The sequence below is a fragment of the Epinephelus lanceolatus genome, chromosome 4, assembly GCF_041903045.1.
Source record: "Epinephelus lanceolatus isolate andai-2023 chromosome 4, ASM4190304v1, whole genome shotgun sequence".
NCBI lineage: Eukaryota > Metazoa > Chordata > Actinopteri > Perciformes > Serranidae > Epinephelus > Epinephelus lanceolatus.
The window spans coordinates 15,416,233-15,440,256 of record NC_135737.1 but is presented as its reverse complement, the minus strand read 5'-3'; the positions used below and the strand labels follow the sequence as shown (position 1 = coordinate 15,440,256).

The 24,024-nt window shown below is 39.7% G+C and overlaps 1 protein-coding gene across 4 annotated transcripts in view; it reads right to left on the bottom strand.

The window, feature by feature from the left end:
• The window catches only part of cntn5 (contactin 5), a 150,054-nt gene that overhangs the window by 67,687 nt on the left and 58,343 nt on the right, over positions 1-24,024 (bottom strand). For 2 of the 4 annotated variants that reach the window (XM_078166940.1, XM_078166942.1), the window contains exons 3-5: positions 16,479-16,697; positions 10,332-10,455; positions 10,055-10,230 (exon numbers count right to left, since the gene is read on the bottom strand). In XM_078166940.1, coding sequence (XP_078023066.1) covers positions 10,055-10,230; positions 10,332-10,455; positions 16,479-16,697 — 519 coding nt within the window. The remainder of the gene's footprint in view (positions 1-10,054; positions 10,231-10,331; positions 10,456-16,478; positions 16,698-24,024) is intronic. The other 2 variants (XM_078166941.1, XM_033631690.2) reach the window with 1 other exon arrangement.

The window sequence follows — 24,024 nt, the reverse complement described above, 5'->3', positions numbered from 1 at the left end:
TCCTCCACAAAGTCGAAGTCTGGCAAAAAGTCAGCCATTATTCTATAAATCTTTCATAAAATAAATGAATGAACTTTTCAGGCTACTGTCCAGTTCTGCCTTGCAGCTGTTGCTGCTTGTTCTCGCGAGATTTCAGGCACGGTATGAGATCGCTGCTTGTTCTTGCGATATTTCGGCCGCGCTTTGGGAAGCAGAGGTAAATGGTAAACACACCGTAAGGTAAGACAACTCTGAAGACCACCTAAATGTGGAATGTTAGTTTATAGGCTTTCCACATTGAGAGTCGATGGCCGCCCTTATTTATTTGAGCCAGAATACACTGATGAAGAGCTTCGTGAAATTGAAGAACGGAGGAGGAGAGAGAGAGAGGCACAACAGGTAACGTTAGAGGACGACAGAGGAGGAATGGCTGCTGGAAGGCTTTAGCTCTGGAGATTGGTGGTGTAATGTTACCTGTGAATGCTGTACCCCAATGCCCACAGAAGAGGAATACCTCTGTTGCAAGGAATGGGACCGGTTGCAGCCTTAGCTAAATGGTAAACAACAAACATGGCAGCACACCGGTAAGGTAAGACAACACATTTACATGTCGTTTTCTATATGTTCTCTGACATTTATCCTAAGGATATGAGGCGGTCTTTGTGGAGAAAAAGCTTGTTTAGTGGACTAACTTTGCACTTGAAAGGATGCCCGTTCACTTACGTTTTAACAGGTCTGACGCTACGGCTGTATCTAGGCTAACGGCTAACATGCTAACTATTATTTCTATGTCACTAGTGACTTGAAACAAATTTAGGATGATAGGAGACAGGTTGAAATAAACCGAAATTTCCCTTTAAGAAGAGAGTTATTGCTGACTAAATTACAGTAAGTTTAGATGTTTTATCAATTTACATATGCTCTTTGCAAGAATCAGTTTTGATCCTTGAATTCACACTGTAGAATTGAATCAGATAAATTGTTAGATTAAATCATCCATAATAAGATGTTACATTACCTAAACCTCTTTGCTGATATCATTTTAGAAGTACTAATGTGCCAGTTTTTGTTTTCCCCTCATTGTTTTTCCGTGAAAGCACAACAAAGAAGGTTTGATCTAAAATCCCAGGGCTGCAGCCTTCTAGACCCTGATACCGCCTGCTTAATTCCTAGTTGAAGCAAAGCCAAAGTGTGGAAATCAAGCGACAGGCTGCTGACCCAGGGCGGGTCTCTCTGTCTCCACTGCTTTCATTTCATCACGTTGAGGGGCAGTGTTTACCATTACCCTGGAACTGTTGGATAATTGTGCCTCACAGCAACTTGTGAAACCTGCATTCTTTTAAATTTCTGGCACATTTAATAATGATCGTAGTTCGTGGCCTTCATCTTAGAGTGTAGCACACAGTCAATTTCCTGTCGACGTGTATTACTATTTTTTAAAACACCAGTGTGGTCTGTTGTCCTATTTCTTTGTGGTTTAAAAGAAAAAAAGGCAACAGACGATAATAATAAAAATGTACAAAACAAAGGAAACATTTCAAAAATTGGTAGAAGAAAAAGCTCAACCATGTCAAAACAGAAGAGAGGAAGAGTAAATATTTCATGTGGTTCACTGCACTTCTTCCGTAAAATCAACCATGAGAGTAGCCTGTCATACAACCTGGATTTGCAAGCACACCGCAAATCAATCTGCCATGCCAACCACTTCCAGTGCTTAAAACAAGGCATATCCAACACTGAAGAGACAGTTCATCAGCTCTAGACAGTGCAATGCTGGAACAACAATACACAAAGCTTGAAAGTGTAGGTACTCTCTCATAGCTCCCAGTGTTTGAAATTAACTATGACTGTTTGAACCTTTTTCCTTAAACTTATTTCCAGCAGGCTGGACTGTCAATTCAATGTTCAGTGCCTCCATTCAAACTGTGGGCTGCTGGCCTCTCTGTATTGTAATCTGTCTTGGAATAACATAGTGACACTCAGTCCCATCATCTTGGCCCATTTGCTATGTGTGACTAGTGCTGATTTATCTGTGCTAACAACCTGCCACCAGAGCACAGGGATGCAGAAGCACTGATTGTCACCATGTTCACTATCGATTCAGCAGCAGCTGTTACCAACCCGGGTTTTTTTGGAATTGTAGCTACCTTCAACCTCCTTTTAGTTTGCAGATCACTGTTCTCTGTACTGTAGAATTAATGGGCAAATAGACAATAGGTAGGCTTAATAGATTTTTCCATCCATTAATAAAGATCGTAAGGACTGAATTGAATGAGTGAGTAAATAAGTGAATGAATAACACAAAGACAGTACGCTCCATCTGTCTTAGCACGATTGACCAAGTGTTTTTACACCCAACTGCTGAAGTACAGCAACAGTAATTACTGACCTACAACACAGCTGTTGTACTTGGCAGCACCCAGATGTGAGTCTCTGTGCTTCTGTAGATATTCCTTCCCCTTCAATTATTTAGCGAGGCTACATAGTGTGGAAACACAAGTCTTCTTAGAAGGCTTGCCTGATTTAATAAATATTGAATGTAATTTCATCTTTATGCATTCCCATTTTGCTGCTCTATGCAACTGACTGCTACAGCACGGTGACAATTCAACGTACAGTACAGTAAATCCAAAGAGACCCATTACACTTGTTGTTGAAAACACCCAGTAATAGGGGAGGTCTTTCCTGGGAAACATCTCCAGGCACACGGGAAATTATATATTTTACATTTCAGGCAGCAGGGCAATGCTGGGTGCTTTAAATAAGGCATGGTTAGCATGAGCAATAACAGCCACCGTAATAAAAAATCTGAGAGACGCATAAACCTAGAGTGCAGTTTGATTGCCAAGTGAGAGGTGAAATGCAGAAGCACCACAGCAAAGATCACTTAACATTTAAATATAAGGAAAAATAATAATGAAGGCCAACCGAGCATTTCAGACATTCAAAAATGAAGACGTCAATGTTAGAAACATTCATGTATTATAGAAGCAGGACACATGGTTCAAATGAAACTCTTTGTGACCTATCATTCCCTTTGCAAACTGCACTTATGTAAGTGAATAAATATTGATGACATTTTAATCATATGACAACAGCATGGTCATTAAAGTCAACCTATGTCTGCATCAATATTTAAAGCCAGACATGCAGTGATAAAATTTGCAGCAAGCAGAGGAGCAGGTGCTCAATGCAAATTAGTTATTTCAAGATATGTATTCAATCAATGGGCATTAACTACTGATCAGATTTGTACAACATTTTAGAGGGGCTTGTGTGTGTGTGTGTGTGTGTGTTCCAGTGCTCAAGTCAAAGCATCCCATTAATTTCATTACCACTGTACTGCTCAGAGTGGCTCAATACCTGAGCCTCAGCCAGACTCACGTCTGCAGAGAGGGAAGAACTCTTTGGGGAGAAAGATCAGAGGCCTCCTTTCTGCTTGCTGCCTTCAAAGTCACGGCTGAAAAACAGCCCAAGTGTGAGTTCAGCAGCTCAGAATTTCAAAACAAAGAGAGAGAGAAAAAAAAGCATCCTACTGAAACATCTTAGGAGCAGAGTACACGACCAGTGGATAGAATATAGAGAGCCCTGACTGAAACCTTTCCTCATGCATTCTGGCTGGTCCACTCTACGTCTCCCCCGATTCTCTGCATGAAACAGAGCTGTGTTCAGTTTGACAGCTTGACTTACCAGCCATCTGGACTAAGGGGTATAGTGGAGTGCTACAACAGGGATGTAACTACAACCAGTGCCTCAAATCCATTTGGGCCAAATTAATTTAGCCCAGTCCTGACTAAAATTCTGACAGATTAAGGATTAAAAACCTACATCAGATCTACTAAAGCAAAAGCTTTACTATGAAAACTCAAAATTATCTTCTATGCAGAGACACACAAACAAACTGTGATACTATTGGCACCCACCAAGATATCGTATGACAAAATTTCGGGGGCACAGAGACAAACTCTTAAAACCTCCACTATTAAACTTTTAATATACTCTTTAAGGAACAGTATATGTTTTAGGGGGGTTTGGTGGCATCTAGCAGTGAGGATGGTGAATTGTTCTTCTATGCTTTTTGGCACATCGCAGAAAGGCTGTTAGCCTAGCACCTGCTAATGTGTACTCATTTTTTTCTCTGACAACTTAAGATTCTGACATTCAGGAAGATTTGATCAGGAGCTGATTTATCCGCTGGGGTCTCTTCTTCTCCAAAACAAACAGACACGGTAACGGAATCTGTTAAGAACACTGAATAAAGCAGTTTCACATTAAATAATTGGGGCTTTTCCGACGACCATGTTATGGAGGGGCTGCTGACTATGGTGGCTGATGTGAAAACCCAAATGGCCCAATCTAGAGCTAGAGCTTCTCTTTTCTAGGCTACTGTAGAAACATGGCAGTTCAACATGGTGATCTTCGTGGACGAGGACCTCCTTGACCTAATTGTTTTAAAACTTCATTTGTGCCAACTTTAATTAAGATTTTAAATAATATTGCTTGATGCTTTAGGGGTCGTGTTATGTTTTGCTAATGGTGCTCTGTTGTGTGCTGGTTTTATGTTATAAACGAACGGCTGATGTGCAATACTGTTATGTGTAGTATGTGTTTTTATGGTGTATGCTTTTCACCTCTTTTTATTGTAAGGCAGCAATACTTGTGCTGCTCCTAAGTTCAAGACACATTTCTCTAAGGGAACAAAAAAGTACACTGTACCGCATCGTATCCCATTGCATTGTATCATATCGTATCGTATCGTATCGTACCACATCATATCGCATCGTATCGTATAAATTGCTCATTCTAAGGTAACAAAAACCAAATGATTCTAATTTACAGGTGATAATATAGAAAATATACTAACATAAATTATCATATATTCCACTTTAGCAAATATATTCCCCTAAATCCTAGACCCTGGTCCCTTTAAATGGTCATAATACCAAACCCAGCAGCAACTGCTTAACAAATCTTCACTAACTAATTATGGTACCTAACCATTCAGGAGAGTTGGCTCAAATTACACTATTAAACATTATAAGGTTCAGCTGTATATTTAGGCCCAAATTCATCCTGAACACAATTGAAATAAGTACATCAGTCTATTTTGAGTCTTACCACCATAAAAAAGCCTGTAATAACTTCTTTAAAACACTTCGCTCATGAGGAAAAGAACTGCTCATGTGCATCAGAACTAGTTAAAGCAGTTGACAACCGTGTCAAGGCATGAATATGTGCGGTGGCAACAGGAGAAGGGAGGAAAAAGTTGAGCTCCACGCTGAGTGATAAATACCCACCATTTGTTATGCTGAAAGAGAGAGGGAAGGTTCTGCATCCAAATGTGTGCTGCAGGGCACCTCTCTTTGTTTCTGTGGCTGGCCCTTTGAAGGGTCACATTTCAAAGAAACGTAGATGGAGTACGAGGCTATTACACATTGATGCCGTTGAATATTTGCACTACATAAAGCTGAAGAAACAGTCACAGAAATGTGTCACTTTATACACTAAATAGCCAGGGATGAAATGGAAAGGGAAAATAAATGTGGTCATAGGATGAAATGACTAGACAGGTTTTCTGAAGGCAGCTTAGTGAAATCCAGGAGGCTGCAATAACTCAAGAGCTCTCACGTCAATTTAAGCTTTATTAGAAAATATATATATATGTATATATACTTTTTTTAATGAGGAATTTGCATTTTTTAATCAGTGATATAAACCACTAAGATTTGAAGTAATGCCTGTTTATGTAAAATAAAATATTACATTTCCTGTACTTTTTTTAAATTAATATTTGAATTGCTGTTACAAACACTATTTTAACTATATCCACAAGTAGAACACACAAACGTTTCAGTGTGTCTTTAATGGTGTAGTGACACTATGTTCCACCGTAACCAGAAAGTCACAAATCCTCCCACCTTAACACAACAACAGCTGGTGACATGTGGGATTTGTTGCTGACTCAATAGTACAACTGAGATAGCCACACATGTTTATTCAGTGAGTGATATTTTAGGGCTGGGGCTGCAAACCCCCAGGCCACAGAAAATTTGCTACTATACCGCACCGCCTGGAAATGATGGGATTTGGCAACAGAGTGGAATATTAATGATATCATTTTATAGTAGATTATAGACTATTTCTCCTGTAATACTTCAAACTTGGTGCAGTCTGTCTGTGCTGCATCTTTCCACATTACGCCCTGTCACGCCCCCAACAACAGGATACTGACTGGCCTGTCTGTTATTAGAACTAGAAAATCCAATTTCGTGCAAAGGTGGCCAAAGGGTGAAGCTGATGTGTGACAAACAAGTGGCTATCGTCTCAGCTGACACATCTGCCAATCAACCAAACATGACCCCAAACAGACACCCTGCTTAAGCCTTAATGCTTCAAGAGCACAGACTGTATAAAAATAATTGACATAGCCATGGTGATGTCAGCCATTGGTCTGTGGACTGCTGTTTTGAAGCCTTGAGTTTGGCATTTTGGCCAGAAGTGACCATATTTGGACGAGAGAATGAAGCTGTGGATGAGGAAGAGGTGGATCTGACTCACGAGTTGTTTTTCCATCCAAATGTGACACTAATTTTAACCAAATTTTCAGAAAATCTGCAAAATAAAGTGCGAATTCATGTGCTATTCCATCCATTACTGTTACACAAATATTTGGAGTTGGTTCAGTTCACCCACTGGAGTTGGCAGTGGGTGGCGCCTATTCTCTAGTCACGTACCATTATACAACTACAGAACAAAAGGGCCAGTCAAACCCCATATAAAGGAAAACAATGGGTGTATAATAACATAGAGCACACTGGACAATGGAAATATAGCATTTTGAACGAGTACTATCACAGCTATGTGCTCTTAGAAGAGTTCTGCTAACAGCCCTGTGTGCATAATTGTGTTAAAGCCATCCAGGGATGACAACTAACACTTGCAGTGGCCTATGCAATGATGATGCGTCAGGACTATACATCATCATGTACTCACTGAATCTGTTTCCATACCACTTAATTGCAGATAACTTTTATCACTACACTGACTTTTCCACTTCCCCGAAGCATAAAAACTTTTTTGACATTTCCATTAAGGGGTTTTTATGCATCAGTTCAAAATGCGTATAAAAGATGTGGATGGTAACACACCTATAGATTGTGTTCTGCCTCCCAGGCAGCCTGTCACTCCATTGGCCTGCCCTTAAAGCGACTATTACCTTTCTTGCATTCACACAGCACTTAGAAAAAATTTGAACATCCACAACTCCCGCCTCCCTCCAAAGTCCCATCCTCCTCCTCCTGCAACTCCACCTCCCTCCAAAGGCCTACTCCCCCCTCCTCCATTATGTCCTCATTACGTCTACGGTAGACGTAGGCCTACGCTGGCAAGGTAACTTAAGATACACGGAAGAGGAGAGCGAGTGTAACGTTACAACCAAGACAGTCAAACGCAACCCCGGAGTTTTAAAACTCAACCGGAGTCAGTGATGACTGATGAGTTTTAGAATAAGGTTACAGTGCTAACGTTAGATAGTAGGGTTAACGTTACTATTAAGTGGAAACACACAAGGAAGATAACGTTAACATTTCAGAGGCTACGCTACAGTAGGCTAACGTTAGCCATTAGCAACTGGATGCTGTGTTGTCATATAGCGTTATATGTCATATTAGAAGCAAACTAAACATAACGTTACCTATCCTGCACAGTCAAACGCAACCCCGGAGTTTTGAAACTTATCCGGGGTCCGTGATGATTGATGAGTTCTACAATATAACGTAAAGAGGAGAGATGTTACGCGAGCGGTTAAGTCAGTCGGAGGCCTCCACGTGGGGAAGACAGCCAGGATGCTCACCGAATGCAATGATTGGTCGGAGTTTTCTTAGAACCATATGGGAATGGTACAATTATGAGTTTTTATCTCTGGTGGAATTCACTTACATTTTAGTGTGCCATCAGCTTATTAATAGCATTTTAACCTTAACAAAGAAAAGCGTAAAATTTCCTGAAAGGTAAGTGTTGCTTTAAATATGTTGACTTTAAGCCTTAATAAAATGTAATGGGTGAAATATATGAACTTTCAGTCCCTGAACACTTCAAAGTTGAAATAAGCTACAGAGACCTAAACTTTTTTTGAACTAGGCTGTAAACATGTTTATTTCTGCTTTAAAGTTTGATATTTTAACATTAGGGTTTATGAGGACTGACTCATTTCCAGAGTCAGCCTCAAGTGGCCATTTGAGGAACTGCAGTTTTTTGCACATCTGCATTGGCTCCATTTTTCAGCCCTTGAGGTTGCTGCTTGTTTAAGACCTAATGGAAATTGTGGTGGAAAAAAAAATCTACCAAGGACATAGTAATGGGGACCAAAGATGCACATATCTCTGTAGACTAAATTGTTAAAAAAAAAAAAAAAAAGAGAAAAGAACTGATCTGGATTTCAAGAGATAATGTTGGTTTACTTCAGATTTACTTCAAAATGAAGCCAGGATCATGCAGCTATTGCAGATGGTGCATCCTAAGGTGATAGACTAAGATTCTTAAGTAGCTATGTTATTTACTTCAAAAGCTGACCTTTGTTGAAAAGGAAAGCTTGACTTTCCAGTGTAATGTCACTCTTTATACAGTAAGCATTAGGTTTGAGCTTTAATCATCAATCATCAATCAACATTACAGTGCAATTCTGTACATCTGTACTGTACATCTGTGACTCACTAAGCTTTTTTTAAGTGGGGCAGAATGAGCAACTGCAGTCATCTCAGTCTTTCAGATACAGCAGCAGATGAAATGTGCAATAAAGAAAGTGCACTGCAACACATTACACTGATTCCATATAACAAAAAAATTAGGAAAGTACCATGCCACAATAATACATACCGCTACTATGAATCTGATGGATAACATAGTGCCAAGCAAATGCACAGTATTTATGCAAAACTAAAAATAGCTGCCCATGTCTCAGCTTGAATCTTCGACTAATAAATGAGTGCCTACATGTTACATTGCTCATTTTCATGCGAGGTCAATTTTTCACAGAAAAAGCCTCATGCTCATTTTTTTTTTTTTACATAGAGATTTGACACTCAAGTGGAGAGAGGGGGAGGAAAAGATCTGGACAGTTGAGAGGACAGATGAGTGTAAATGTTGAGGTGCAGCTCCTGTCCCTCAGAAACTAGCGGCACTTTTGAAGCGCATGTCTGTGCTTTACCATCTGGCCATTTCTGCCTGCCAATGCAGTCTGGCTTATATTTAATTTAGGTCTTCTTTTGATTTTTGTCCACTTTTTGATCACTCTGATATGTGAAACTTTGTGAAGGGAAAACAAAACAAAACAAAGGGCAGAAAGAAAAACCTTTGGTTCTGTTTGCCTGAAGAAAAAAGTGCTTTTATAAAACAGAAGTCATTCTTTCCGTTTACATAGTTTCGGGCTAATCTGGCCATTTGTTTCCTCAGTAATTCCTGTAACAACTGTAAGTCCCCATAACAACACATGAGACCATGCACTATACTTTCTAGCAACATAGCAGAGAGTGAGAATGGTAAGCTCCCCGAAGACATGCCAATAAGGCAATTATGGTCATTGCTCCTGAGGAAACTATAGCGAAAAACCAACAATGCATTTTCCTCTGAGCACAGTGCTCCTGGTCTCTGTGTGTGTGTTGCCTTAGCCTGTGATGATGTTTTGGAGTTAGGCCAGGGGATTACTGGGGAAGAAATGTGCTTTTTGCTCTCATTTACCACTGAGACGTGGCATTTGAGGGCACATACCCTGTTAGCAGTGCAACGCAACAGTATCAGATGGAGCCGGCGGGAGCTAAACTCAGCAACAAAAACCTTACTGTAGCCTGCGTAGTGTTTATTTACCCCTGGAACCAGAAAGGTTTATTGTAACGCAGAGAGACAAAAAGCTTGGAGCTAATTATTTGGCTCGTATGAGACCCCTATAAGTTTGACAAACTAAAATGTACACTTTTCAAACACATACATACACAGCTACATGCTAGAGTGTATGGTAAATACATTTTAAGACCTCGTGTATTGCACAAATGTTTGAATTATTAAATTTTAGTTTACTTACATGCAAACTGCAACAGAGCGTCTCGACTTAGGACGGTCCCAAAGCTGTTCTCTGCTTTACACTGGTACTTCCCATAGTCAGTGACCTCACTTGCATTGGTAATAATTAAGTTTCCATCGATGAAGCTGTAGCGATAGTCTGCCTCTGCAGCCACTTCCGTCCCATTGATGTACCAACTGAAAAACATAAGAACAGGAGATGCTATTGTGATGAATGACATGCTAATGAGCTGTGAAAGTAGGGCCGCAATTAGAAGACAGACAAATATATGTCACACCTGTATGTGGGTGGTGGATTTCCCCGTGCTTCACAGTGCATCACCACTTTCTTTTCATCCGAATCCAAAGGAAAAATAACATTGTCTGGCTCGTGGAGGAAAACAGGCCCATACTCTTCACTTTCTACGAGGGAAAAAAGAGATAAAGACAAGGATGATTGCAATTATCACAACATGAGCGCCATTCTGTTTTAACATCCAATTACTTTTTTTATTATTCCCCAGATTGGTTAGTGCAAGTGCATATATCTCCTACCAAGCTCTATTATAGGAAACAAGAGAAAAGGTGAACGCACAGCTCCACAAATTAGATTGTTACAACAAATGGTGTGACATTCTGCGGCAGACGACAGCTTTCTGACAGGTGATGATATTGTTGTGTTGTATTGTATATCTGATCTGGTTTCACAACATTAGAAAAGCATTCCAGTAATCCTAAAAGCCAGAGTCAGAATTTGCTTTCACAGTGAAAGCCTGGAGGTAGTTTTAAAGGAGAAATAACAACTTCTTAAGTTAGACATGATCCTTTGTGATGATACAGTTAACCTGGTTGGACGTATGGTGGATTTTTTTTTGAAATGTCACACCTTTAAGCTCAACCCTGAAGCTATCATCCAATTACTTGTACATCTTTTGGACTCGCTGTTGTTTGCCTTGAGGTGCCAAGTGATGAGCCAACAATGCTGTTAACACGAGTCTTAACCCACTGGGTCCTAGCTTTGCAGTAATATTTCTTGGCCGAACTCGGCTGTGAACACATCTGCTGTTTCTATGGCTTGTTTCCCACGATGACCTCAATTCATAAACAATGGTATCTAGTGGTACATACGTAAGGTGAGGGATAACATAAGGAAAATCCTGTTGGTATATCTAGTGCCAACATAGTATTTCTCATCTCTTCACAGTCATCTATTTCAGTCCTTCAACAGAATAATTTGACCACTGATAAGAGGCTGGTTTTTTAACTTGTCAGGGAGAAAATGCAACAACACAATCTTTTCTTTTTCTGTCAGCGCTCCAACATTGTTAACTGTTCTCCTAATAGTCTGTGGCAGGCCTTTTTTTTTTTAGAAGAACAACCTCAACAAGCAAAATTACAAGAAATAAAACAAGCAGTAAAAATATTATTCACAAAAGATTCTCCCATCTGGGACTGGGACTCACACACTGGTAAATTCAACTACTTTAAACAGCTCCTGTCTTTGTGCATCAATATTGCATTACTCATAACATCTATAACATAGTGCTTGTTCCCAAATGTATAGAAATTTGGCATTTGGAACACTGATGATCTGCCATCAATTGCTCCACATGGAGGGAGTGCTGCCAGACTTGTGTTGTTTCTTTTGGCTGGAAGGGTGCAGTGCACATGGGACACAGATAAAAATAGGACGCTATACATTATCAGCAGTTGGTAATAACTATGGTCATGAAAAATGGAAAGGTACATGGACATTGAAATCAGAGCACCCTTGTAAAATAGGTTTTAATGCAAAGTTTGGGACAAGATTTATCACATACATGTCCAGATACATGGAAAGAGAGAAAGAGAGATCCACATAATCACTGACAAAATCAATAGCTGCATTTTCTTTGCATTGATATGTATTCAAATATTGTCAGAAGTGTAAACATAAAATTGAGAGACATTTTTATAATATAATTAGGACACAATAAAATAAAATAGAAACACTACTATAGACCCAGACCCTATCCCAGTAGGTCCAAGCCACGACTACAGCAAATAAACAAATGAATAATTTCCTTGAAAGGTTCCTTACAGAATGTAAAGTGTGTGAAATGCTATTTAATACATACAGTGCAAGTATTACTCCACCACGCTGGTTCTTGATCTTAAGTGCTCTCGCTGGTAATTTAAAGTGGTTCTCATGTAAGATTTGAACTCTCCTCGGCACAAATGCACCCACATATCGATATGCTTGTTGGTCTGCTATTTTCTGCCTGACAGTCCCTGTTGCAATTCTCTTCTGTTCCTTCAGAGTTCTCCACTCTTTGATCTAACCTTCTGTTAACACAGAAGCGATGCACTTATTGTGGAGGGTTTCTCAGGTAAATTGCATCTCAGAATCTCAGACAACCGACAGCTGAATCTTGTGTTTCTTTTCTTTGTCTATGAGATTTATAGAGAATAACAGCGCAGTAAACAGATCATAAGTGACGTGCTCTTTGCGTTTGTGAAGGCAGAATACAGCAGCTGAAAACAGTATATAGATATTTATGCTCTTTGTTTAAAGAGATGTCACTGGAGTGAGAATTTAGGTTTGGGCAGCGTTTTATTTGGGTGCATAAATACAGTAATAAAACAATGCAAGTCACCAGTCTTGAGTACTTCTCACTATTTAGGAATGATCTGATGACAAAAAAAGAATCATGGCTTTTTTCTCAGGGTATGTATAATCTCAGCAACCCTTTGTCAGCAATTTACTGCTCTGCAGGGAAATAAAAAGCTTTTGAAATAATACCCTAATCAGTGGAGGAAAATGAACCGATATTAAGTTGCAAACCTTGCTGTGCATATAAAGCAAAGCAATTCAGTGCTTGTACTGTTTCTAGTGCTAAACTAAAATTACTGCCTCACAGTTGTGTGCCTCCGTCAACCAGATGAGTCGCAGTTTACGTTCCCGTCTGCCCAGACTCTTATGACATCAGACAGTGCTTCAGATGTGGATGCTGCTGCAAAGGAGCTACATATTCTAATACATGGATTCTTCACACACATCTTCAGCTGACAGCACAGATAGTCTATACAATCACCACAGTTTTAAGGTGGACACCAAAGATTAGTGTCACCAGTTCAGTATCATACAGTTCTCATTCAAATGGGTGTCAAATATTGCCACTTTGTCACGCCCCTTGGCATGTCATATTGACACCAAAGGCACCTTTTAGCAACTTTATTTGATGCACAGGCCTTTAAATTCACTCACAATTCACTTCAATGTAAACCCATTTGCGGCAACACATGATGCTCAGAGCAACTGACATAGTATAAGGAGAGTAAGGTGGACGGGGTGGAGGCTTGTGTCAGCGTTGTTTTAAAATAATGTTACATCACCTACATCCTGTGTGAAACCAAAAGTCACTATTTTGATGTAACGTTACATCATTTTTGTGCTGTTGTTGCGCACTGTTGTCGATCAGATGACATATTTACGTTACTTACTTTATGCTACGTAACAAACCTGCTTACTCTTTTTTCTAATCCTAACCAAGTAGCATTGTTGCCTAATAGTTTCTGCAATGCATCACAGAGATATGCTACAAGATACCCTGTGCGTAGCTATGAGATGCTGGTGGGCAAGACAAAGCGTCAGTATTTGACGAGTATCTGAAAATGAGAAAAAGTTGTCAGTATCCGACCGAATGTCTTCTCTGCTGTTCCGGAGGTATGGCGTAGCATAATGGCCAGAAAGTGTTTTTGCAGAACATTACAACGTCACAGTGAAGATGACCTTTGACCTTTTGAATTGTAGCCAATTCCTATTCCTAACCTATCGTAGCCAAATAGAAATGTTTGTGAAATTTTGTCATAAATCGCACATCAATTCTTCAGTTATGGCCAAAAATGTGTTTTGTGAGGTCACAGTGACCTTTAACCACCAAAATCTAATCAGTTCATCGTCGAGTCTACGAGGATGTTTGTGCCAAATTTGAGGCAATGCATTGCCTCAAATGCAGGCAATTCTTTTCATATTGCATTCACAATAATGTACCAGATGGACGGATGGACAACCACAAAAAAATGCCTCCCGGCTATGGTTGTCACCAGCAGGGGGGCACATTTTCTATATTTCTCCGTCTAATTCCCTACAGCACATACATTCAGCAATACCAGTATGCTCAACCTGGCTGCTGGGCCATGATGTATGATAAAATTATTTCTATTTCTAATAAAAGAATAAGGTTTCAGTTTGAACAAGGAATTATCAAGACCCAGCAGAGCATCACGAGGGAACATACCAAATGTCTGCTAATGTGTGTGGGTCATAGACAGGCAGTCATTACCTTCAAAGAATTATATATCATTAAATATGATCTAAAATTGAGGTATGAAGGGTAAAAAGGCCAACAATTCCCACATTGTTCATCTGATGTGGATGTAAAAGCTTTCAAATTAAAGCTGAAACTCAACACTTTAACCTCAAAGTTATTGTTTCATTTTAAATCCAGTGAGCAGGAGCACAAAGCCAAAACAAGAAAAAGACTGTCATTGTCTTTTCTAAATGCACTGTACTTCTCTCACAGCTGAACCCGATCTAAAGTCTCAGTTATTAATATATCTGCAGAGAGCGACAGAAAAAGGCTGTGCTTTCTGCTTCAGATGGCAGGTGAAACTAACCGTGGATTACATTGACATCAAAGTAATCAGATAAAGGGACAATTCAAGCACAAACATCTTATATAAATGGTAAGTTACTGTAGTATAAGTATGCAACTGGAGGTTCCCTGACATGCACATAGATGGTGTTGACGTAGCTTGCTGTAATTCTGTTTGTTAGGACACCGCGTCGCTTAATTATTACTTAATTACTGGAGCTGAGTCCACCTAAAAAAATGTTTTGACCCTCTGACAACATGAAAGTGATGGATGACAAAAACGAAACAGATTTCAGTGCTTAAGGACATATGGTCTGTGTGTGTATGAAGTACAGACACACAAGCATAGAAGTTGTTTAAATCACTCAACTTCAAGTGCCATGGCCATCTGTCAGTCACAGAGCCAAAAAAAGCAATATCCCATTTAAGCCAGTGAAGGTGTATTACTTTTTGGCATCCATTTCATCCACCGAACATCAATCCAGTGCAATGGTATAATGCTCTTGTCACCACTGACAATGGAGAGACATTACTCTCACCTTGGTTATAGAGATGTAAGTCATTTTACGGCTACATAGTGATAATGCTGTCAGAAAGTAAGAAAGACAGAAAGATCAGCAGGGGGACACAAAAAAAGAAATAGAGTGAAACAGAAAAAAATAAATGAAAAAAGTTTATTGTTATTCCTATTTTCTGCCTGTTTTTACTGTAACGTTACCAAGTCATTGTTCCCAGTGTTTGCCAGGATCCTTCCTGCTAATTCAGCAGCTACTTCAGATTTGCATTAATTAAGCACTCCAGATGCAATAAGCATGATATGATTAATCATATATTAAAGCATCAATGTGTCATTATATCCTCTAGATTATTCAGTCAGGATGTAAGCAAGTAACCAATGTAGATTTATGATGGTATGTTTCCACGTTGTGTTTGGGATATTAAATCTTCCATTTTGACAAAGATATCCATCATATCTATAGTTTCTATACTGACAGGAACACAAAGAGGGCTGGATATTGCCATGATCCCACTTCAATTTCACAAAGGGCGTGACCCTGGTCACTGCAGACCCTGCACGGTGATGATGGATAGGTGAGATTCATTTCCAGACCAGATCTAAACAGGCAGGAAGCCTGCACACATAAAGCTAGGGCAGAGATGGCAGACTGTTGGCAGAGAGCAGAGATAGCAGAGTGCATTTACACCAGACATGTTTGGAGTGGTTTGTTTCCAACTCTGAAGTGTCCACCCTTTCAGTTTGCTTCATTTTGGCAGGTGAGAACAAAGTCATCTGGGCTCAAGTGACACCTCCCATTTGCAATAAGACTGCCTGAAAATTCAGGTCGCAGTCCTGCATGGTGTGATTACAAGGCGGTCGGTCAGAGCTGAGAATGTAATCCTGCACTAATAAAGGGAAATAGAACCAAAATGCAAAGCTCGCTTGGCAGAAGGAGGCAGATGCTGACATTTTATAGCTAGCAATAACTCCTGACAAAACAAACTGAAGGCAAATCACTCTTTACAGATAATCATATTCAGCTTCCTCTTCCCATTTTCTTAACTAATGAACACCACAGTGGGTAAATTATGCCAAAGTGTACACAAGTGTTCATTATCCTTGGCTAAAGCTGCGGATGAAATATATGCAGGGAGACGAGTCTCCAAATTGTACCATTAATGAGCTATTTGTTAGGGTGTTTTACCTTTATGCACAGTTTGTTTGTAAGTGTGAACTTAAGCAAACCCAAAGAGCAAAACTTTTCCATTTTGGTTCAGACAAGAGCAAACAAACTGTAGGTTTGACCGCACCATTAGTTTTACCTTCACTCCTGTAGTCCTCCTGAGAGCTGAGCAGACTCAGGGCTGACAGGGGATGACTGGAGAAAGCAGGCCAGTCAGGAGTCACCAGCCCACCACTGTGGTGTTGTCGAGGTCTGCTGCGCGAGTTGAGCACTGACGAGCTGTCTGGTTTCATTCGTAATACTGCTGCATATGATATAGGCCGCGCTGCAACAGCTCTTGCAAAGTCTGGGAAAAAAAGAAAGACAGTGAACAGTTAAATCATATACGGTTACTTTATTATGTTGGTCTATTCTGTAAACACGTCATGGGAGAGGTTTCCCTACTGTGTTGCTTTACCTCCAAAGGGTCTTTTGGGGAGTTTTAGCTTATCTGAATTGAGGGGCTAAGGCCAAAAGATGTACAGATTGTAGAGATCCTTCAGGCAAATTTGTGATTTGTGATACTGGGCTAAATAAATTTAATTGACTCGACTAGTCATGTCTTTGAGTAAAATTAGTCTATTACTCAATGGCGACAAAAATTTGACCCGAAGAATGCTGTCTTAGAAAAATATTTGGAAAAATATCTTGACTTGATGTCCATATGGTTAAAGAAAAAACAAACAAGAAAATGCTAATTTGACGGTTTAAACTACAAAAGATCTTTGCCAGGCAGCTGCTGGAGCAGAGGAACTGTCACTCCTGGCTCCCTTGCAGTCAAGATGGTGGTGAAGATAACAAAATTGTTATTTTTCCATTTTATATTGTGCCTAACTTCAGTGGATCATAGCATATCGGGTATAGAATTAACCTGCCACCAGCTCAAAATGAGATCAAACTTTTCTGTGGATGTCAGTTTACGACTCAAGACAAAAGCCAAAACGCAGCCTGTAACAGACAGTATGACTCCGTGTTCCTAGCCCAGCCAATTGCCGTAAAAGCCTTTTCCTCTATTCTTTTGCTACGTAATTTTGTCCAGGAAGTGTGGCCCCTTCTGGTTGGTTAAGAAAAAAGAGGAGTCAGCAGTCAATGGCAGTACAAAACAGTCATAAACAGGATTTCCAACAGCTGTGCATCACCACAACCACAAGGGATCCTTGAGCATACAGTCATAAATGTGCACACAAAATATAAGGTTGACTGGTCCAGTAGTTTGTGAGATTAGCCACAGTCAGACAGATACAAACACACAAACACAATCAAATGCATAACCCTCTCCAGGTTTACCCCACACGGAGATACAAATCAGAATGCTTCATGTTTGATTAAACAGTGTATCATATTGTAACCTCTGTAATCTACTATCCTCTGTACAATCCTCCTCCTCTATAAAACCGATGAGCTCGAATCAGTTTCCCTTGCTGCTGCATGAGAAATGATATGCAACAAACTAGTGTTCTACGAGGCAGAGATCATGCCAAACAGAAACACAAAAGAGAAAAGAGCGGAGACAGCAGGATAAAGGGGTGTCACGATTCAGAGACAGCTCTGAGCAGAATAGCAGGGAAAAAACCTAGAATGCATTTCTTACAGTCTGCAGGAAATACATACACTGTAGAAAAACATGGGCATAGTATCTGTGATGTAATAGATTTCTGAGGAAAAAGCCAAATGAAGATTTGGAGCTTTGAAGCCTGGTGAGTCTATATCAATTCCTCCTCAGGCCTAATATCCACTTAAGAGAACAATAATTTTCCAAATCATCACCAAGGCACTTGTTAAAAAGAAGTGAAATACCCAATAAATATCTAACTTCTTATGTAAAAACGTCTTTATTCTCCATTACTAGAAGAACGCTCAGAGTTGTTCTCCTTTGGTTCCCATGTAGTCAGTCCTTTTCTGGAGCATAGTTGCCATTTACCATGTAAAGGTGCTTACAATGCCTTAGGTGAAAACATACACTTCTTACAAGGTACAACAGATACTCTGCCTATTCTGAAAATCACCATCATCAAAGTCTCCAATTGTATAAAATGGTGTAGTGTAGCAGAACTGGAAGAGAAATAGCTTCCTTTAAAAGAGTCCATGGAGGGTTCAGAATATTATCCTCTCTGAAATGTAAACTACACTTGAGGCTGTCACTAGTCATTGTTGTCAACGCATTATTCTACTACTCACATTTAAGGAATTCAATCCACTTTATGTAGAGTAATGTGCCAGTGTGTTGTCTTTAATGATACTACGAATGCAACAATTCAAGATTACACACGCAATTAGCTCACCCGTGACAGCTGATCATCAATACATAGCTTCCTAAGCAACTGTACAATACAGACACAAACAGCTAAAACATGCTGAAGATATGGAACCAGTTCTGTTTGGGTATAATGCTTAAAGAAAACTGCGAGACGCTTGAATCTCAGCAAGAGTCTAATCAGAGTTCTGCAAAGGGGGGTGGGAGTGTTTTGCGCTGCATGATAAAGTGCTATAAAAGAACTGAACAAAACTGAGAAATAATTATGTACCCTCAGGGACTTGTCAGCTGCAAAAATACTCCTATCTACAAATGGAGAGAGGGCAATTACTATATTACATATTATAGGGAGAAGCCGAATATGGGACTCTATTTGAAATTAAAGGTATTGTGAGTTTGAAGATTGATAAGCAAAGCAATTAGTAGCAGGTTGGTAGTAAGCTGAATTATATATCTTGCTGAGAATCAGCTCGATGAAGGCGTAAACCATGCTCACGGTCGGCTGAACAATGCAGAGCTTTACAGTTTTTCCTTTGACAGATGGTAAAGCTGAAAATCATATTAACTTCAGGTAAGATAAGTGATGCCTGATGAGTGATGCTACCTTAATCATAACATGTAGATATACGAACACACTACGTGATGTCATACCAATTATCTCATATTTATAGATGCTGAACAATGGTTCAACTGGTTTCTACTGGTCTTAGAACAATGTCCCTGTACTTTGATTTATAACAATTCTCATAAGCACTGTTTATTGAAAGCAATTACTGGGTTTAATTCCTCTTTATCCTAAGCATTTTTCTCCTTTTGGATATGTTTTATTGATTGGTCAGCATTTACTTTTTGTGACAACATAAAGTCTTCCTGAGAGTTATAATTCTGATCCAGCGTCTGCTATTTCACATTTTTGCACCTCTTACACCATCTTTGTCTCTCCTTTAATATTTAGCTCTACTATTTGAAGATCTCTGAACATGAACAGAAGATTATGGCAACTCTAGGGTAAGAAAAAATGACAGATTCTGAGAAACATCAAAGTTTTCTTTTGAACAATACAGCATTGACACACAAGCCTCCAAATTCAGAAGGCTTTGCAAGTGTCAGGCGCCAACTCATCACCCACCTCTGTCACTGTGAAGTCCTGTTTTGCAGGAAATGGGGAAGTTAACAAGGTTATTGAATGAACTTAATGAACACAATGTAAGCTATATTTTGTTAGGGATTTCCTGGTGACGTGCGCGTCATCAAGAGGAAAGGTATATCACAGTGAAGTGAACTAATTACTATCTGCTATATTTGCATCAAAGCCTCTTTGCACATCATGCTCACTATGTGGGGCTCACTAATCATCATCATTATCAGTGTTTCACACTCCGGCAGTATATATATTAATTAAAACAGAGTTCAGAAAATAATCCACACCTGTTTCATCTGAATGAAACCAAACTGTCAGCAGCAGACTGGACTTTAGTCGGCTTGTTACGGACATGAATATATGACAGCACATCCCAGCATCTCTCTGACAATTAAGTTGTCACAGAGATATAATATGAATTAATCCTATTAAAGGATGACAGCTGCACTGACTTCATTAAAAGCTTCAAGTAAAGGCTCAAACTGCTGTCAGGACAAAAGACTCATTTCTCTTACAGTAGTACATGTGAGATTAAACACATCATACCATCTCAATGCCAGCTGTTGTTCTTCTGTCTTGGTAACACATTATCATGTAATGTAAATACATTCATTAGACTTGTGATTTGTGATAATAAATATGATGTGGAAGAAGGGTTCCCAGCCCTTGGCATTGCAGGACGAAGAGAAGTGAACCAGACAAAAATAGTAAAGGATCACACAGAGAAGTAGCAATAACACACTGAGCTGCAGTGTTAAAGCAACCTGTCACTGCAGATTCAGACCGGGCCAAAGCCATAAAAGATTCCCCCCGAGTGTGTTTAGGTGACAAAATTGAAACAATTGAGCCAAGTTATAATGTTGTGTAACATGACTAAGGCTTTGTGGTTAGTTCATTCAGTCATGCTGCAACAAAATCAGAGAGGCGCTGATTTGACTTTCATTGTGAAGGCTGCAGTTTTGCAGCGCTGCTTAATTGTTCTGCACAATATTGAGCAGCATTTCTAATACTTTTTCTTTCCCCCTTTTAATTATTATCACTGAATGCCCACTCTGGGGATCAATAAAGGCTAATCTTAATGTCAGTGGAGGTGAAAGTGTTATGTTGGATTGTACTTAATATTTTTAGGTGTCCCTGCAGTAATAAACTGGTAAGACAGTAACAAATCTCGACTGCAGGGGTGACCCCGACTCAAAAAGGTGACTGGGGATATTTGGATCGATTTTTTGCCATTCCTAGTTCAGTAGTTTATTCATAAATAATCTTATTACAATTAATTAATGGGGAAATGGCATGAAAATGTTGCTTGTGTGTGGTTTTGTCAGTGAAAACATTGAAAAATATAGCCGCGAGCGGCAATCTGCGGGTTCTAACCTGTTCCGCCCCAAACCAGACACCGTGACCCTCACCACCCAGCGTGACCCTCATCTGCCGTAGTGCAAGACGTTCCCCACTCTGTCCCTGAAAGCTCCAAGCAATACATACTCTTTCCAAGTCACACATTTCTTGAAATCGGGTTTTCAGCTAGCCTACATGCTAATAACATTTGTGGTATACTTTCACATAGAGACTCCATTTGAACATCAAAACATAAATTGAAATTTTACCTATTGATGCCTATTTCAAAGTTTCAATAGGTATTTTAATGTTTACCTTAAGTATACCTCAAAGCCACTTCTCTGTTTTCCCACTATCCTCTTGCTCCACCCTTCTTCACATATTTCAACAAGTCACAGTCTGCCAGCCTCTCCCTGTTCTCTACCAATCCGTCATTAGCTGTCAAATTTCTCTCTCTGCTGTCATCCAGCTGTCATTTCAGCAAAACTCCCAGCCCACCTCCACCCCTGCACCACCTCCATCAAGATACAGACTGTCTTAATCTGGATCTTCAACCCAGAAGTTCCCTCATCCGGTGACCTCAAGATTCCCTACCTTCCCCAGTGTCTAGGCCGGGGGGTGGGGGTAACTTCTTCAGTTGCAAGTTTCTCATCCACAGATCAGTTTACTCAGCTGGTCTCCTCCCCATGGTCTAAGTGGCAAATTATCAAACCATTCTAAATATATTCACATGACCTCAAAAGTCACATAACTATAGCAACATGTGCACATGCAGGCTTTTTTATTCAAACATGACATAATAGCTTCATTTGCATGAAGTGGTATTATGCGGTAGTGAGGGTCCGTGTACCTTTTGATAGTTTGATATTTTGTTTTCAAAACTGGAATGAGTATGTGGATGAACTCCACCAGCAAGCCAGAGAAGCTTTTAAAAATTGGGTTATGGACCTGAGAGTGAAATTAAAAAGAAAGCTGTTGCTAGGTTCAAATATGCAGTACATTATATTAAGAGGAATGAACTGACTCTGAGAGCAAATGCATTGGCTAGGAAGATGCAACAAAATGATGTTAATGATTTTTGGAATGAAGTCAAGATTATGAATCATAGTAAAATACCTTTGTCCTCCAGTATGGAGGGAGTAAGTGGCAGTGTAAATATTATGGAATTATGGAGAAGACATTACATGGAGCTTTTTAACTGTGTTAAAAGTGATGTTTTTACTGTTGGCGATGTATCTCATGATAATGTGGTCATAAGGCCTGATGATATAAGTTACACAATTGGGAAATTGGCTTTAAACAAATCCTGTGGCCTTCATCTGATCTCTGCAGAGCATTTGAAATTTTCATGAATGAAATTTTCATTTCCAAGAATGAATGAATGAGTGAATGAATGAACTAGAAAATTTCACATGAAATTTTGAGTGTGCCTGATGCTCGCTACCAACTAGTATCCCCATACCAATATGCTAATTATTAATAGCAGTAAATGTATCACTGTGTGTCTGTGTGTGTGTGCATGCCTGAATGTGTGTATGTTCACGTGCTGTCGCGCGTTTGTGTATGTGTGAGTCTGTTTGTCTGTCTGTGTGTATGTCCACTTACAGATAGAAAAAACAGCTTAACTTAAGAGCTAAAAAAGACTGCAGTCTAAAATGTCCAAGATGGACACAGAAAGACAGAGACAGACAGACCCAGACAGGCAGACTGACACATATGTAATTACCTCTGTATGATGAGGCTTTAACTGCAAAGAAGTCAGGTTGCTGAAATATTCAAATTTGACTGTGCTGTGACACACAGACGATTGGCCGAACGGCTGGAGTTGATTCAGCCAATCACCAGTTGGCAATGGCACAGTCAAATTTAAATACACCAAGAAAAGGCAGAAACTGAGCCAAAAGTTCCTCTCAAACTCCAACTGTTTAATGAAAAACCGTAACTGCTACAGCTACAAAAAGCACACCGTGAGCGAGAGGACAGGATGCGGATCACAAAGGTGTAAATTTCATTTCTGTGGTGTGAAAAATGAGGCCAGAGCCATGATGGACATAAGTGGAATGGTCTGCTTTCTTCCAGAAATTTGGGCTCTCACTTAACATGGGAGTGAATGGGGCAGTTGGTTGGACTTGTTTTCCTTTTAGACCACCTGCAGCCAAAACCCTAAATCCATTTTCTTCAACGGTCGCACCTCTGCGACCGGAACGGCTTTTCCTACAATTTGGTGTACAATTTGTGTATGTAGAGTGAACGATGTGGCCGCACCAGCGAGTTTAAGAGAAAATTTCTTGATGATTTCAGAGGTGCTGTGCACTCTAGCGATGACATCACCCACTCTAACTCTCAACATTCCACGCAATACACACCCATTATAAATTCTGAGAAGGGCTGAAAATTTCATGATTTTTAAACAGCTGGTGTAGAAAAACTAAAAGAGATATGGAAAATATGAATCAGTCACTGAAAGTCGATGGCAATGTCAACATTTCAGAGTTGGAATGGAGTTTCTACGTGAATGTATGAGTTCGTGAAGTGTGGGTGAAGATGAGTGAGTTTGAAGGATTTTCTCATTGACTTCCATTATAACCAAGTTTCAGAAAACGCTGAATATTTTGGAAAGTTTGAATGGGATTGAAAAGTTGAATCATATGTAAAAAGTCAAGGAATTGCTGAATATTTTCCAGTTTGAATGGAGTTTCTAGCTGAAAGTATGAATCCGTAGTTACCGTTTGAAATTTTGTGATTTTTGAAGATTCCGTAATTCATTTTCAATGGAGAAAACGGTTTGGCGGTGGCGCCCCCTATGTGCCAATCTCAAGATCTTTTTTTGGGTGTGTTCTTGGTCCCCTTCTGATGATATTTACCCAGTTTTGTGACGATCGGAAAAACGGTTAACATTTT